Source organism: Dysidea avara, chromosome 11, assembly GCF_963678975.1.
Source record: "Dysidea avara chromosome 11, odDysAvar1.4, whole genome shotgun sequence".
In the NCBI taxonomy this organism is placed as follows: Eukaryota; Metazoa; Porifera; class Demospongiae; order Dictyoceratida; family Dysideidae; genus Dysidea; species Dysidea avara.
Genome location: NC_089282.1, coordinates 1503326 through 1521087, shown reverse-complemented (window position 1 = coordinate 1521087; position 17762 = coordinate 1503326). Strand labels below are relative to the sequence as shown.

General features: G+C 37.7%; 2 protein-coding genes across 6 annotated transcripts in view; both read left to right on the top strand.

Annotated features, from left to right (window-relative positions):
- Positions 1-1372, top strand: part of LOC136239477 (perivitellin-2 67 kDa subunit-like) — a 186582-nt gene extending 185210 nt beyond the window's left edge. For all 5 annotated transcript variants that reach the window (XM_066030221.1, XM_066030218.1, XM_066030217.1 and 2 more), the window contains one exon: positions 63-1372. In XM_066030221.1, coding sequence (XP_065886293.1) covers positions 63-1085 — 1023 coding nt within the window. In that variant the 3' untranslated portion in view covers positions 1086-1372. The remainder of the gene's footprint in view (positions 1-62) is intronic.
- A 7676-nt stretch (positions 1373-9048) lies between these two features.
- LOC136238652 (uncharacterized) lies at positions 9049-17300 on the top strand. The gene is made up of 2 exons (XM_066029224.1): positions 9049-9944; positions 16196-17300. Exons 1-2 carry the CDS (start codon positions 9051-9053, stop codon positions 17210-17212), a joined length of 1911 nt encoding a protein of 636 aa, XP_065885296.1. The 5' UTR covers positions 9049-9050; the 3' UTR covers positions 17213-17300.
- Positions 17301-17762: the final 462 nt, after the last annotated feature.

Below are 17762 nucleotides of genomic sequence, written 5' to 3'. Positions count from 1 at the left end.
TTGAAATTAATTTTTTTACTGAACGCATGGATATTGTGATCAGTGTTGATGTCTTTTTGTAGGAGTCTCCTCCTTTGGTGCCATCACTACAAAGTGGTTGCTATGAGCTCACATGGGAGAAGTGTGCAGACCTTCCCTCTCCCATGTATGCCATATCAGCAGTCGTACATGACAAGAAGGTATACATCATGGCTGGTGATGCTCCAGATAATGATACATTAGATTATGTCTATTGCTACAACATTACCACTGATCATTGGGAACAATTACCTTCCCCCGGTCATTACTGCGGTAGACTACAAATAATTGATGATAAATTAACTGTAATCGGTGGACAGAGTAGTGTTACTATGAAGGTTACTAACAAAGTATCTACTAACATAAACAATAGTTGGACTGGTCACTTCCCCAACTTGTTAAGAGTAAGGCGTGAACCAGGAGTAGTGAGTCACTCAGAGTACATCATTGTAGCAGGTGGATGGAGAGACACTAACACTATCAATGATGATATTGAGATACTGAACACTACACAACCATTTCAGTGGATCTTGACTAGTGTTCTCCTACCAGAGCCAATGTGGGCCATTTACCCCACCATCAGTGACCATATGATTGTCATTGTGGGGTACTATGTAGCAGGTGGCAAGGTGACCAATGCATCATACCGACTACCAGTGGATAAGGTAACTACATCCACCATGTCACATGATACTACTGATCAGCCCATACTATGGACGGAGTTACCCAGTGCCCCTCACTATGACACTAGGACAATACCAAGCTCTCACCCACCAGTGATCATGGGTGGTCATAATTTCCAGTTTGTTCCTACCTCAAATGTTACCATGTTGGATGATTCTAGTAATAAATGGAAAAAAGTGTCATCATTGTCCAGCCCCAGGCACAGTGCTGCTGTGGTCCCCATCAACTCTGATGCCATCCTTGTCCTCGGAGGTTCTACTGGTGGAAGCGGTGTTGCAAAATCTAAGGCACATTCCATCACTACAGTGGAGAAGGGAAAAGCTACCCTTACACAAAGAGCAGCTGCTATTCCTACAGAAGACACTCATTGTAATATCCAGTAACACTATAACTAATTAATGACTCTTTACTTTGTTGCATTTTGCTATTCCAATTGAGATTAATGACTGTTAAAAACATAATATTATGTTGATATCATTGTGGGACAATTGATCATGTAGGGAAATCGACATGATATATATGTGACCAGATTTTACAAAAACCAATCCAAGCAAATTCAAACTAACACCACCAGTGGATAAAGCTACACTAGCTACCAGCCATTGTTTGACCCTCAGCATTGCATTTCTCAAACTACTCGAGGGTTTTAACAGACATCTTTTCTGGGTGGTGTGGTAAGCTCGAATGGTGGTTTCTTGCCTTGTGAAGGACCTGCTCTGCCTCCACCTCCCACCCCTTTGTGAGCACTGGTGATACTACTTCACTCGTCCAACTGCTCAGATTTTTCTATCTTATTTGGCAGGAAACTCTACAAGCAGGTACAAGTACTGGAAGTAGTCTGACATTAAGTTAATAAATTGATGCATCTCTTGTGTAAATTTCATACGTGTGTTCACTTCCCTTGGCAAGTTATAATGGCTTAAAATCTTTAAAACCATTTATCTCAAAACTTCTAATGTAACCATACAGGTTCATGTAGACATACCATGAGGACATATCTCAGGACATATACTTGAAGTTCACATGGATTTTATCCATGCATCATGTACAATAAATACACCAGGTGATATAAAGTCCCCATGCATTAATACATACACACACATGCAGACTCACACTTCTAAAAGAGTACTGATATAGCTATAATGTTTTAGTCATTTGAGTTAATAGACAGTGATCATGACATCATCACCATGCAGTTAATGACATCATCACCATGCAGTTAATGCACCCTATGCACAAATTAAATCTGGCACATTTAGTGACATCCTTGTTCTGTCTTGATGACACAGCCGCCCCCATGTCTTACCTCAAACATGATCAGCAGTAAGATAGAGACTTTACATTCCACTTACAAACACAGCAGATAATCCTTGTTAATCAGGTAGCAGGTAGAAAATAAGTATGTGTGAGTATCAAGCATTATGACAGGAATACAAACTAAGGCAGCGATCATGATCAATTTGTGTAATTCCATTAAAAAGATCAGCTCAAATACTCTAGCAGCTGCAGAGCAGTCAAAATTTTAACAGTTGCACAAATTAAACCACCCTAATATAGGCCTGAGTCAAATATGCTCAAAATTTTGCTCAAAATGCTTTGAGGAATTTCCCAAAATTTTCACCTATCGTGCTCTTCAGTGCTCCCACTACGCTTGTATTATGCTCCTAGGTTAGAAACTTTTCTTACAATCAGTGAATGTTCTATTAGAGTATTTCATTACAAAGTGAGAGTGTATTGATCTAAGGAGCTATTTACAATACATTTCAGTGCTCTATTGCAGTTTATACTGACTGTTCTAGTAGGGAATATTGATCTATTTTCATGGAATTAAGTTCCATAGTTTAAAATATTCACCAAATATGCTAGCATTATCCTTGCATAGCACTCCAGCCTATTATGTTTTTTATTATGCTGGCATATTTGACACAGGCCTACTAATATAGCATACAAATTATGTAGAATAATAAACCCCAACTACAACTCTCTAATATAGCAACCAGCTAATGAACAGAAGAGAACTCTAAAATGCAAATCTAAAATACTAATATTCAGTTGTCGTTAAGTTGGTTGGGCTACTACATTGTGGTGACTATAGATTCTAGAGTTGACATAATAGAAGGACACAGCAAGAATGTACATAGTATGTCAGGTTGAGAAGGGTTTGGAGTGCAATCAGTGCATGCAGCATGTAGGATTATTTTAAATGTGACACTAAAAGCATGAAAATTGTTCGAACCAACAATGCTCAGTATTATAAACTGCAATAGCCTTAAAACAGGCAATTCAACTCCCAGCCAAAATCAATTGGTTACTTTTGTGAGTTTATTTTTGATTCTCAACTTGTTGACACACCAACACACAAACGTAACAATATTCTGAATCTCGTCCTTACAAACTATATACCCATCACAGGTTTTTACCTCATACATCCCTTCCCACCTCAATGTGTTACATGTGACCATTACCTCATAACATTTTCTGTTGCTATTACATACTGCATGTGCTCCATTAACAACCATCAAATTAAAGAGGTATATATAACTTTAAAAGGGGAGATTATGTAGGACTAAGCGAATACTTACTATAATGTGATTACAGTACATTGTCAGACATTGACAATATGTAGTACATCCTGAAAGATCATAATAATCAACAGATGTTAACTTATTCATCTCCAAAGTTAGATTGCATCAATTCCCTATTTGCAATTGCTTTACTCCACAACTATGATATCTAACAATATAGTGTCTTCACACTCTCCAGCATAAATTTAACTATGGCATCAAACAAGTTTGATTGCCTGACAAAAGCCCAACAATCCTTTCATACTTCCCATAAATCAGATTATGAGAAGAGTCTTGTAATTTTAAGGACCCCTGCCAGAATCAGGGATTTTACTAAGACCCAGAATCTAGCTACCTCCACGACTACATAATGGCTTCACCTCATCTGACAATGATGATAGCAAAGAGTTATTCAACAGGTACTATTATTATGTTTTCACTCATAGTGACTTTCCTGTACCTAACCTTGATGATTTAATTGCCACTCCTTGAAAATCCCTTAAGTTTTATCTTTACTGTGAGATTTGATGTTCTACCTAAACTTAACCCTCACAAGGCCAGTGAAATTGACAACATTCCTTCTATTGTATTGAAAAGTTGTGCTCGATTTCTTACCATACCCATTCATCATGCATGCATCTCTTTACAGGTAGTGGTATCAACAATGGACTGATAGCTAGAGAATGGAAAACTCACCAGTATTCAAGTCAACAACAAGAGGAATTACTGCCAAATCTCTTTGCTCTAGCTGTTTAAAGTATTTGAAAAATTGATCTACAACAAGCTTAAGGTGGTAAACAAAACTCACCATTAATTACACCTAATCAGTTTTGTTTTCAGAGCCATTAATCGATTGGCCTCGTGTTATCTGTAATGTGGGTATGGCCCATATACTGATTCGTAAATGTGCCAAAACACTTGTGTATGCACAATAAAACTAGTTCTCACCTTAAAGTAGTGTTTCCCAATTTGTAGAATTGCAAGGAAACTGAATGCCTCCATCTGAGTGCTTCTTGAGGCCAAACTCCAACTCGTAATAATAGTCATGTGAGCATTAATTTATTCCCATAATCGATTTCAGTCTGAGCTTTTATAAAACAAACCGGGTGGTACTACTATCTCATGAGTTAGAGAGCATTATAAATATAATGCCCTAACCACAGGGCATTATACAGATAATTCCCTGACCACGGGGTAATATCAGATATATATGTATACCCCCAAAATTTATTTGATCTGCCCTCACAAAGTGTTACATACTATATTATACTTGTATTTGACACTATCAGTTATTGTACTATTATCAAATACCCATTGTTGATCAGTGATTATATGTCTTCCTTGTAGGAGTCACCTCCTTTGGTGCCTGCAAAGTGGTTGTTATGAGATCACATGGGAGAGGTGTGCAGACCTGCCCTCTCCCATGTACAACATTACAGCAGTCCTACATGACAAGAAGGTGTACATCATGGTAGGTGGTACTCCAGATAGTACTGCCGATTATCATATCTACTGCCATGACATTACTACTGACCAGTGGGAACTGTTACCTTCTCATAAGTATACTCAAGAAGACAATCAATGGTAAATTAACAATACTTGGCAGATGGGATACAGACACTAACAAGGCTACCAATAATGTTTTAACGTTCCTAAACAACAATTGCATGGACTAACCACTTTCTCAGCCAGATGTAAACCAGGAATAGCGGCTCAATTAGAGTATATCATTGTAGGTGGAGGGCGAGAAAATGGTAGTGATGATATTGAGGTGCTGAACATTTCCCAACCAACTCATGACTAGCTTTCTCCTGCCAGAGCCAATGTGAGACATTTTCCTCATCATCAATAATAATATGATCCTCATTGTGGGGTATAGTTCAGACAACAGATATGCTACAGCATACCAACTACCAGTTGATGAGATCACTTCATCTCCTACGTACATTGCAAGCCTAACTCTAGTGGTCAGCCAATACAATGGACAGAGTTACCCAGTACCCCTCACTATGACACTATAACAATACCAAAGTCTCACCCACTAATGATCATGGGTGGCTGTGATTTCCTTCCCACCTCTGATGTTGCCATGTTGGATGAATCCAATAACCAATGCTTCATTGTCCAACCCCAGGTCTAATGTTGCTGTAGTCCCCATTGATTCTGACACAATCCTTGTCATCGGAGGTATTTCTGGTGGACAAGGTGTTGCAGGAGCTAAGGCATATTCTATCACTGCAGTGGAGAAGGGAAGAGCTACACCCTCACACAAAGAGCAGCTGCTCTTCCTACAGAAGACACTCAGTGTAGTATCCAGTAAGACTATAACTAATAACTGGTTACATTGTTGTATGCTATAGTAATTACTATTATGCCCAGTTGGGACCAATGACTATTACAATAAATATGATATGTGTCTATAACGGATGTCATTGTAGAGTGGCTATAGCCAATACAGTACAATAACTCTTAATCTTTCAGCATCTATATTTCTCTGCGCTTTTACACTGCATGTACTTGAAATCTTTTGTAGCTGGATGGAAAGTACTTTGTTTTAACCACCAAATAACATTTGGATCAGTAACTGCATAGCAAAAGTTAGATATATAAATTTCCATATAAGGATCTTAGATGACAATACATTAAGAAGAGGGAAAATATTTATGGGATCAAAGAAAAAAAAAGTAATAAAATAATGGAATAGCCAAAAAGTAGTAAAACAGAAGAAGTTGTAGATATACTAATGGACATTTATTCCTTATACTTCAGATGACTAAATTAATCCAATCAATCCAGTAGGTTTCGTCTCTGCAATCAATCCAATCACTATGGAAAATACGATAGCCACAGGGAACACTATCACAAACTGACACCTTATGTTGTCAGTAAAAAGAACTGGGACACAAAGGAGACAAAGGGAAGTCCATGATGCATATATATGTATTGTATGTATTGAAGAAGCATGTCTCAGAATGAAGAGACGTTGAACAGTGAAGAAATCAAGCCTCTAGCCCTATCCATTGTCAAGTTATGCTTGGTTACAAGCATCCGTATATATAGTTACTCAGCCAGTCAGGCAGTAGAAAATTCAGCTAAACAAAAAAAACGATAGAAACTTGTAAGAAAGGGTCAGCCTGAAGACATTTTGGGCTTGGTCATATACCTAATCAATACTGCCAAGCTGTTATAAAGGAAAGGTAAGTTGGGTAATTTTGGGCAAGGAAGTATGATCCCAAGCAGATCACCCTGTAGAGAGTTTAGCTACATTTCAAGTCACCCAGTAGAGAGATCAGCTGCAAATTATCCTGTGGGGATTAATTGACATGTAATAAATATATGCAAGAGTTCATAATATAATGAACTCTTGATATATGCATTATATATAATATAATTTGTACATTTACTGATAAAATCAGAATGAGTAAAAGTATTTATAAAATCTTTTTCTTTTTCCTGTGGTAAAGAAAAATATATAGGTTAAAAAGCCACAAATCTGGCCATAGGCCGGCTTTGGGGTATACAAATACAAAAAGAAGTGAAATCTAATCAAAAACAGCCAAGCTGTAAAAAAAAGGGGTGCAGCCCTTGAAAAGGCTATGATGAAAAAAGATGTGAAATCCAAGGTGGCGGCCAAGAAATGGCTGTGATGTTAGGTTAATGGTAAAAATTTTAATAACGACAATTCAGGTGAATTTTGTGCCAATTGACCAAGCGGCACCAAATTCACCTGAATTGTCGTTATTAAAATTTTTACCATTAACCTACCATCACAGCCATTTCTTGGCCGCCACCTTGGATTTCACATCTTTTTTCACCATAGCCTTTTCAAGGGCCGCACTCCTTTTTTTACAGCTTGGCTGTTTTTGATTAGATATATATATATATATATAATGTTTAACTTTCTGTTAGCTAGGAAGCTATAGTAGAAGCTACAGGTGCAAAAAGCATGCATAGACAATGAAAAGATGGAAAGCATAAGGAGAAAATTAAGAGGTGGTAATTATCTTACTGATAAAACAAAATACTCTGATAAAGTATCTCTTCTAAACTATAGGGGAAAATGATCAGTGTGTAGGCTGAAGTTGACCTGTATGCTGTGCACTGCTATCTCACTATTATGCTGAGCATCTTGCCATACCCAGGACAGATTTAGGGAGTGCATATAGAATGCTGAAGCCACTCCAAAATTTTACTACGTACTAGCTGATTACACTTGGATAATGAAATGATGGACTGAGCATGGGAAGGGCTAATATCTTCACTGAGGGAGTGGTCTAAAATTTGTCTTGACAATGGCCACTAAAAATCTAAATATTCTAATAGAACAGTCAATTACTCTAATAGAACATCTATAATTCAAACTATAAGACTAGAGTGTGAGCTGAAATTGAGCCACTTCTTATTGACCTGGACACTGCTATCTCACTATTGTGTCAAACATCCTACCTTAAACTTTAACCTTTTTTATGTACATAAATTTTGAATGCTAGCTACTCTGAAAATAGTTTTTGGGTAAGTATATAGTGGATAGTTTCAAAGACTTGATATCTTTTATTAGCTTAAACTTATGCAAAAAATTTTAAATGCAACTGCAGCCTGTCAAATACAGTTCTCAAAGAGTAGCCAATTTATTTTCACCAGAAGAAGGATTTTAGATTATCCTATGCGTACTTTGAAAGCAATATGTAGAACGGTTTTGAACAACCCAAAATTAGTAAAAATGTTGTGACACTCTACCCCTGTTTTAAATCCAAGCTGCTAACAATAATATACCCAACTCTTGATTTTATAGCAAAAATAACATTGTGGATTGATGTAACATGTATTGTGATTGTAGCCTTTGGGCTGGTTCCCTTAACTCCTGCACAGTTGATCATCAGGGGTGTAGCTAAAATTTTTCAAGGAGGGTTTCCAACAGCAACAAAGTTAGCATCAGCGGGGTCTGGCCTCAGTTGGTGAGAGACATTGAGTGTTTTAATGGTCCAAAAATCAACAGATTATTACAAATAATATTATACTATTTCATGATTGTGATAGTCAATCATATTTATATAACTCCCTGGGACACACCACATAGCTACTAAGCCTACACATAGACATGCATGAATCATGGAATGACTTGTAAACAATACTACAAGTGTACAGCTACTCAGTAGGGATGTGTCTTGTACACCTATAAGTCTATGAGCTACCCATGCATGATTAAAACCCGCAGACCAGTACTAGGAATTAACTACTTGGAAACCCTGAAACAGGCACATTGTACAGAAAAAATATGGCCAAAAATTCTTGGTCCCAAAGTGTTGATAATACAGAGAACAGCTCACACACTGAGATCCTTTTTAAATACTATTATAGTCACATGCTATAATCATTAGGACAATAAAACATGGAAGATTTTTGATAAAACAGTGAGATCATAGATCCTTTACACCCTATGGTGAGAACCGTATCTAAGAGTGTATAGGATGAAAGTGATAAGCTAGCTACTCCTATAATCACTATAAAAGCTACACACAAATTATATACACAAATTATATTTGTATTAAAGTACATTACTAAATACTGATTCAGCTTATTTCTGAAACTCCTAATTAAGTGATTCTTCCATTAGAGTATATAACTGATTGCTCTTAGAGTAAAAGTGACTGCTCTATTAGAGTATTTCGATATAAAATTCCATGCGGGTACGAAATTTAACTGCTTATAATCAAGTCAGTTCAGCCATCTTGATTGGCCTTGTGTTACATGGATACCATAGTAGTAAAAGCCCCGCCCATCACAATGGCGGAAGCACAGATGGATAACATCACTCGAATACTACAGGATCTCACTCTTGCTGGTGTCATCCCACTTAACGAAGAACTGGGACGAGGCGCTTATGGGAAGGTGTTCAAGGTTAAATATTGCAGTATGATTTGCGCCGCTAAAGAGATCCACTCACTACTCGTGGAGGCAGCAAACCCGGAAGAGAAGCGAAAGATAAAGGATAGTTTCCTTCGCGAGTGTTACCATTGTAGTTCTCTTCGTCATCCCAACATCGTCCGTTTCATAGGAGTTTACTATCCGGAAAGGGATTCGCTTCTTCCTGCGATGTTGATGGAATTGATGGATGATAGCCTAACCAACTACGTGAAGAAGCCGAACATCGGTATGAAGAGGAAAGCCTCCATTCTGTACGACGTGACCCTCGGTCTCAGCTACCTTCATGGTCACGACCCTCCCATTATTCACCGTGACCTCTCTCCAAACAATATCCTGATGTCACGTGACTCTGTCGCGAAAATAAGTGATCTGGGTGTAGCTAAAGTGGTTCAAGCTGACAGCAAAGCTACAAAGAGTATGCTCACCAAGGCTCCAGGTACAGTGGACTTCATGCCACCAGAGGCACTCAAAGATAATCCAGTATATGGGACCAGTTTGGACGTATTCTCCTATGGTGGTATAGTTCTCCATGTGGTTAATCAGGAATGGCCCACACCAACAAGCTTAGCAGAGTATGATCCCAAGAAAAGACGAGTAGTTGGCTTTGATGAAGTACAACGTCAGCAGAAGTACCTTGACAAGATGACAGGTGAGGCTAAAGTGTTGAAGGCATTGGTGAAAGCTTGTTTACATAATGACCCAACCAAACGTCCAGTGATAGCAGCAGTATTCAAGGCCCTGGAACCTCTGAAGGTGTGTTGCTACAGTGTCATTACACGTGTCTATGTAAACGTTATGTATTTAGTGCATGCATGTTCCGTCTCATTTTCATATCTGTACGCTGGGATGGACAGGACGTATGAGCATATTTTCTGTCCCATACATGTACAGGCATCCCATACATGTATGGGGCTCAATACACATCTGGGGCAGGATATATATTTTCAAGGTACTAACATGCTAAAACATCATTGCTCACTGTTGTTTCGAATGTGAAATCTTCAATGGTATGCAAGTTAATGCAACTCTCATAAGCTTTCACCAATCTCCACTTTGGACAACCTTCTGAATCCAAAGTCGTCGTGGTTGGGCTGTTTGTAGCCTAGCTACATAGCTATAAGCTAACTCAGTAATTTTGTGCATGAACATCATGATCAGCAAGTTGCTGCTTGGAATATCAGATATCATACCCCTAGATGACACTTTGCCCCACGACTCTTCTTTTTACTTTTTTTACTTTAAATTCCTATTTTTGCTTTAAAAGATTGGACAGGATAACACGATGCACATCTTTAATAGCAGTGGCAGATCTAAAAATTTTCAGAAGGGGTTTTAGCTGAAACCATTGTAACCCCCCTGTATACGCCACTGAATAGTATACTGCTAATTAATCCTCTTGTTGATGCATTGCAGGTGGTACCATGCTAAGCTCTTAATCTGAATATAAACACATTTTAGTTGCAAAGAAAACTGACCCATATACTTTTCCTGCCAGTCTTGAGCTGGTTCCTCAAAAACATTTAATAACTCATGGATGGAATTTCACATGATCTTGAAATTTGGCTCATTTGTAGCACTGCTTGACCTGCTAAAAATATTTCAAAATTGTATTCAAATGCCTGACACAATATTTACAGCCAATCAAATTTCACCATACATTTTCTATTGGGAAGCCATACAATTTCCCAATTTAGGGCCAAACCATACATGTCTATTGTTGACACTTTTGCCATCTCACCACTAATCATCTGGTTGGCTGAAATGTCGATTTCTTGAGAAAAAATGCACTTTTATTTTTAGCTGTTTTTCAGGATCCAGCTCAACTTGTATTAAATTTGAAAGTTAGATCTATTCCTTGGCACAATCATCTATAGCTATACCTTATTAAATCATCTTCTTACTGATAGCAACTTATCTACCAATGACATGTACATACTGCTTGTATGCAAATTCTTTACTCATAGCTTGTTATGTAGTTATATTATAGCTAATCTGCAAAATAGTTACAGTAACTTCAAGGCTACAAGTTCTTCTATTCTCTTCCTTTCTTGAATAAAGTAAAGCTAAATGGTGATAGCCAGTGGAAAACCATCAGAGCGTTCACCAAATATTACTACAGTAGCTATATACACCAGTGGCAGAGGAAATAGTTCATGTGAGGGGGTTACGTGGCTGACCAGAGTATAGCATTTCTGACAGCAGGGTGCCCCCAGAAGCTGTAACCATTTTAGCTTTCACAATGTCTCAAAGTTCGCCAAAATTAATTTTATAGATACATTTTGAAGCATTTTAAGTAAAACACCAACTTTTAGTCAAAACATGGTAATAAAACCCCTCTTGAGATTTTAACTGTTAATAAACATATAGCATTTATAACCAGTACAAAACAGCATTTAGCCACCTGGAACCATTTGGTACACTGGTTACAACACCAACTCTCAAAGTAAGAGATAGCTGGTTCAATTCCCACTATAAGGTTGTTGTATTTTTACTACTACTACTACTACTACTACTACTACTACTTTTAGGACTACTCTATTAGGGTTCTATTAGAGTATATCAGTCTTTACCACAGTTTTCAGCCCCACTCCAAGAATGAGCTTTGGTCTCTTTGGGTACAAAGTTGTAAGTAAATCACACCATGACACCAGTACACTGAGTTATCACAGACCTTATCATTTGCCATTTTACAGAGATTGAATGCACCGTTCACGAGTCATTCAGTTTTGACTGAAACCACAGTTGTTATAGATACTGTATACTGTTTTGCTCATAACTTGAGGCCTGCTTGTTTGATTTACTTAAAACGTGGGACTCAAGGAGACCAAAGACTACCCTATTCAAAGGTACAAACCAGAAATACATGCATTGTTGTAGTGTGAAGTTATAGGTGTTTGTTAAGGCAGTTATAATTTTGTTCAATTCGTGCCACCACAAATCCATTACAGTCTTTGGAGTGCTTTATCTATAGAAAACACTGTAGAAGCCTAATATAAATGTTGTATTGTTGGCTATTACAGCTCAGTAAGTCTTTAGTTAGCCTTTATCGGCCTTCATCTGTTGTGTAGCTCACTTAGTATGTATTTGATAATAATAATAATAGGTGACTTATGCTAATACAAATGCTTTTCACTCACATATATAATCATGGACAATGGAGGGATGTCCATGCAGTTTTACCAGCAAACATCCAATGGGAGTTCTAATGTACCATTGGGGTTGTTAAGTGTATCCCATATGTGAATGGGTCTGGGAAAACCGGTCTTATCACTCATGACAGCAGATTTGATTTTTTCACCAAGAACACAAAGTTACATGAATTAACTGTCAAATTTCACAATCTAGACTTGAGTGGTCTACTTTTGCTGGCTGCTGGCACTCAATGCATGGATGCTCTGGAGGATAAGCAATTGGTATAAAACATGTGAAAATTAATTTTTACCATTGGCAAGCTACAACGCACTGAATACTTAAAACTGGCATTTCTTGATACTTTTAAATAGGCGATAAGACCAGACTAGATCACAAACTCATTACATGTAGCTCACTATGACTACTTCTGGGATTAATGGAGCACTTCTCAATTCCATTATAGTAGACTTGGGATTATACCAGTACATCTTTGACCTGCTAATTAGTCCTAACTGTCCAATATGTCATTAGGATGAATTGGACAACTTGGCCAAGTGTTCCATCTCTGATCTAGCTGCTAGTCTCATCCATCCATCTACATGTTCAGTATTGCCAACCAATGTCAATGTTTCAATGGTACGAATGAGGTCATATAGAATATCTTAAATAATCCACCTGTCTAACCAATCCATCCCATTAGTACGTTAGAATGGGATGGATGGTTGGGATTAGCAGGTCAGAGATGGAACACCTGACAATTAAGTCATTGGGATGGTGTATTTTCATGCTCCTTACTGAAATTTATTTCTAATTTCTTTCCTTATACTGTTATTTTAATAAAGCAGCCAGGTAGATGAAAAATAATTTTAATATGCCAGCCAGTCCAAAAATAGAAGGCCGTTCAAAGCTGACACATCAATGTAAGTGAATGGTCTAATGTAGCAAATATGTATAGACAAAAATATCGGAAATAAATGGGAATTTCTAGTGAGATTCATGGATGAATTTTGGCACTGCTCTAAAGCAATTTTGTGAGCACATTAGCCTAAATCATAGGTGGCAGAAAATGGGGTAGGGGGCTTAGCCCCCCCTCCACACACAGAATAATATCACACCAAAATTCTTCTTGGAGTGAAGCTGAAAGCCATGAAAAGATACTCTAATAGAACCCAACAGAGGAGTCAAAGTACTTCATAAAACCTGTTCCTAAAAGTAGTCTGAACTGCAACAAATAATTTCCCACAGCGGAAATTGAACCACTGACCTCTTACTTTGAGAGTTGGTGTCTTACCACTGTACTAAGTGTTCTCAGGTGTCTAAAAGCTGTTTTGTACTGCTTTTAAATCCTTATTGACCCTGTTGTCAACAGCTAAAAATACCTTTCAATTAATTCTGGTGAACTTTGGGATATTGTGAAAACTACAGTTTCTGAGGGCTGCACCCCTGCTTTGATGACCAGACACATGTGTTCACTTTGCATTGTGTATGTGGGCGTACATGTTGTGGTATGTCTGATTGCATAGCAAGGTTCTTGCCATATACATGATGTTCTGATGATTTCAATCTTTCACAATGTAAACCATCAAGCTTCATAGCCCTACTGTTTTTGGTGGCCCTACTGTGATTAGTTGTTTTCAGTGTTGGGAGTAACGCGTTACGTAATATTATTACTTTTGTGGTAACTAAGTAATGTAACGAAATACGCTATAAAAATAGGTAATATAACTCAAGTTACTTTACATACAAATGTAACGCTTTACCTAAGTAATATAGTTACTGTAACGAATCTAATATTATGTAATATTATTACTACAAGTAACGAAGTTACTAATCTCATTAGTAATCCACTGAGTAATGCCTAGCCACAACGAAGCCTATTGAATGAAGCTTATTCACCAGCTTCTTGCTTATAACCAAGATTTGCACATTGTCCAACAACGGAATCATGTCACGTGATAAGGTGGTAGTTTCACATGTGACAGCTTAAGGCTGTGGACACGAAGTAATATAATATGTAATATTATTATAGTTACTTTATTTTATGGGTAATATGTAACTGTAACTAAATAGTTCAGTTGCAAGTAATATGTAACTAGTTACTTTAAAAAGTAACTTGCCCAACACTGGTTGTTTTTATACTGAGGCATGATGATAATTGTTGTAGTAGTAACAGGCTAGTCGGTTGCTGTACGGCGACTGCATAACAGTACAAATAAGATTCTACTATTATATACTCTGTTTTTTTGTATGTTTAAAACATGGTTATGAGCACATGTATATGCATATCACATATTAAATCCTATTTGAATCCACCAGGCTTGTGAGAGGCTTATGCACAAATTTATCACATAGTTTTTACTGAAAATGATTGTTTCAATGCATGCCTTCCATGGCTTCATTAATATGCTGGCTGAATATCCAAGGCAGCTGTTATCCATAGCAGTTATTGTAAATGGAAACCACTATAATGATGCCACAGTGACTTTCTCTATATCACTACAGTATCATGACCATACTGTGCTGACTCGAACCAACACAATATCAATTCTATAAAATAGATATCTTCTAATAAGAGCCCAGACACTACAGCTGTTTAGACTGATGGTATACTATTAACTATAATGTATAGCACAAGAAAGAGTAAGTATGGTTTGCTGCTTTCATTATTAATGTAAGGACCACTCAGGGCCATTGTGCTGTTATGGCAACTATAAGCTTTACCCACATGGCCACAAAATTATAATGCAAGCAGTACAGCATATTTGACTGCTTGCACCAGTATATGGTGGCTCCATGTCACAAGGAATTTGTGTCAATGTGTTAGAATAATGTATTTATCTAATTAGTGAATGTGTTTTCTGCATTTGGAGAATTGCTGTATTTTCAGGACATCTAATAATAAACCTTTCTTAGCGATGTATGCGCACTTGCACTCTTAGGCAGTAACTATAAAATGTACTGTGGGTGCATCTGACTAGCTAAAATCTACATGCTGTTAGCAGCTGCAGCTTATAGACACTATAATCCTACTGGTAGTTAATTTTCACTTCAATAGCATAAATTCAGGTGATTGTTATATTAGAGTATTTCATTGTGCAGTGTGGCTGTTTTAGTAGAGTGTAGGTAATTGTGTGACTGTTCTCCCAATACTATTCAGTATTGGGACCAGTGGCAGTACTTTGAACTACTACTTCCAACACTGACGTAAAGTATAGGTAGCATAATATTGGCACATGATTTTTGCTGTGGCAGTAGCCACATAGCTGATGGTATTATAAAGGAAGCACTGTAACAGCATTAGATCAGGTGATGATTCATGCTTCTTTGGATCATGCAGATTTTATGTGCTACTGCCAGTAATAGATAACAATTTTTGAGCAATTGGCCATGGTGTGATTTAAGTTTGGTGAATTTCACCAAATTACTAATAGACTTCTTACAACTACAGCATATTACACACACAAAATGTTGTGTTGGGTCCTTAGGCAATGGGGGTCTCTGGAAGAAAAGGTCCACAATTTCAGTAAAATGGGCTGCGATTTCAGTATAAAATCTAAAATTTTTATAGCAAACATCCTGAAATTTTGTGTTATTTTTAGTGACTTAACTGTCACCTCTATTTTCAAAACAGTTCTGATGGGGGAATACCCCCAGACCCCCTGGATTCAGCATACTTCTGCATACCCTGGTGTAATCCTGCATCACACCACACAATTTTCACTTCAAGAACCTACCTACCCAGATAACGGTCTGGCTATGGCCCTATGTGTTGATTATTCAATTGATTATGAAACAACATTATATTGTTAAGGTAACCACTATTACTAGGAATACCATGATCATGTGATGCAGTGCTCATGTCTTCTGTTTAGGAGTCACTTCCTTTGGTCCCAGCACTTCAAAGTGGTTGCTATGAGATCATATGGGAGAGGTGTGCAGACCTGCCCACTCCCATGTACAACATATCAGCAGTCCTACATGACAAGAAGGTGTACATCATGGCTGGTGCTAGTCCAGATTACAATGCATATGAGCATGTCTACTGCTACAATATCACCACTGACCAGTGGAAACAACTACCTTCCCCTGGTCACTACATGGGTGCACTACAGACAATTGATAGTAAATTAATTGTAATCGGTGGGAGAGATAATGTTACCGACAAGATTACCAACAAGGTGTCCACATACATCAACAACAATTGGACTGACCATTTCCCCAATTTGTTAAGAGCCAGGAATAATCCAGGAGTAGTGAGTCACTCAGACTATGTCATTGTAGTGGGTGGAGTAAAAAGCATTGACACTATCTATGATGATATTGAGGTACTGAACACTACACAGCCATCTCAGTGGTTGATGAGTACCATTCTCCTACCAAAGCCAATGTGGGGCATTTTCCCCACCATCAGTAATAACATGATGCTCATTGTGGGATACAACGCTGCAGAACAATACAGAGGTGTTTACCGACTACCAGTGGATAAGATAATCTCATTCATGACACAACAAGACTATAGTGATCAGCCAACACAGTGGATGGAATTACCCAGTGCCCCTCACTGTAGCACTATAACAATACCAAACTCTCACCCACCAGTGATCATAGGTGGTCATGATCTCCAGTATGTTCCTACCAGCAGCATCACTATGTTAGATGACTTTAGTCTTAAATGGAAGAGAGTATCATTCTTGTCCAGTCCCAGACACAGTGTTGCTGCAGTTTCAATTGATCCTGACACCATCCTTATTATTGGAGGTTGTACTGGTGGAGAAGATGTTGTAGGAGCTAAAACACATTCCATCACTACGGTGGAGAAGGGAACGGCTACCCTCACACAAAGAGCAGCTGCTATTCCTACAGAAGGCACTAAATGTAGTATCCAGTAAGACTATAACTAGTAACTGTTTTCAACTGTTATGTCTGTATACTCAAGCTGAATCATGAAGAACAGTACACAGAAAGTGTTTATGTAATTTGGCTGTAGCACAAAAATTGATGCTTTTGCTTTTAAAGCATAATTACCTATAGTTACAATGTGACTATTGTAACTAATTACTATTGTAACTTAGTTACTTTCCAGGCAGTTGTAACTAGTTACAAAGCAAGTAACTAGTTACATAACTTAGCTACAAAATAACTAGTTACTTAACTTAGTTACCAAGTAACTAGTTACCCCCAACTTAGGGTTGGGCATTATTTCAATATTATCGCCTGTACACAATATAATGCTGTGCAATACTGAGTACCGCAGCTATTTTGAAAATACCACAATACTGTTTGTGCACTACTATTGCATTTTCTGCATATTTGCTAACGGAAAACCTGTGCTGACCATTCTATAGAATCTTTGAACTATCTATCTTTGTCTCATTTAAACACTGTAGACCCATAACTGTGCACTAAACATAGCTATATTTTATTTCAAAATTTTAAACA

Bases quoted from the DNA above. Each gene is read 5' to 3' on its own strand.
- LOC136238652 (XM_066029224.1), top strand. From the start codon at position 9,051: ATGGCGGAAGCACAGATGGATAACATCACTCGAATACTACAGGATCTC. The intron at 9,945-16,195 runs GTGTGTTGCTAC...TCTTCTGTTTAG, and splicing joins AGGCCCTGGAACCTCTGAAG to GAGTCACTTCCTTTGGTCCC.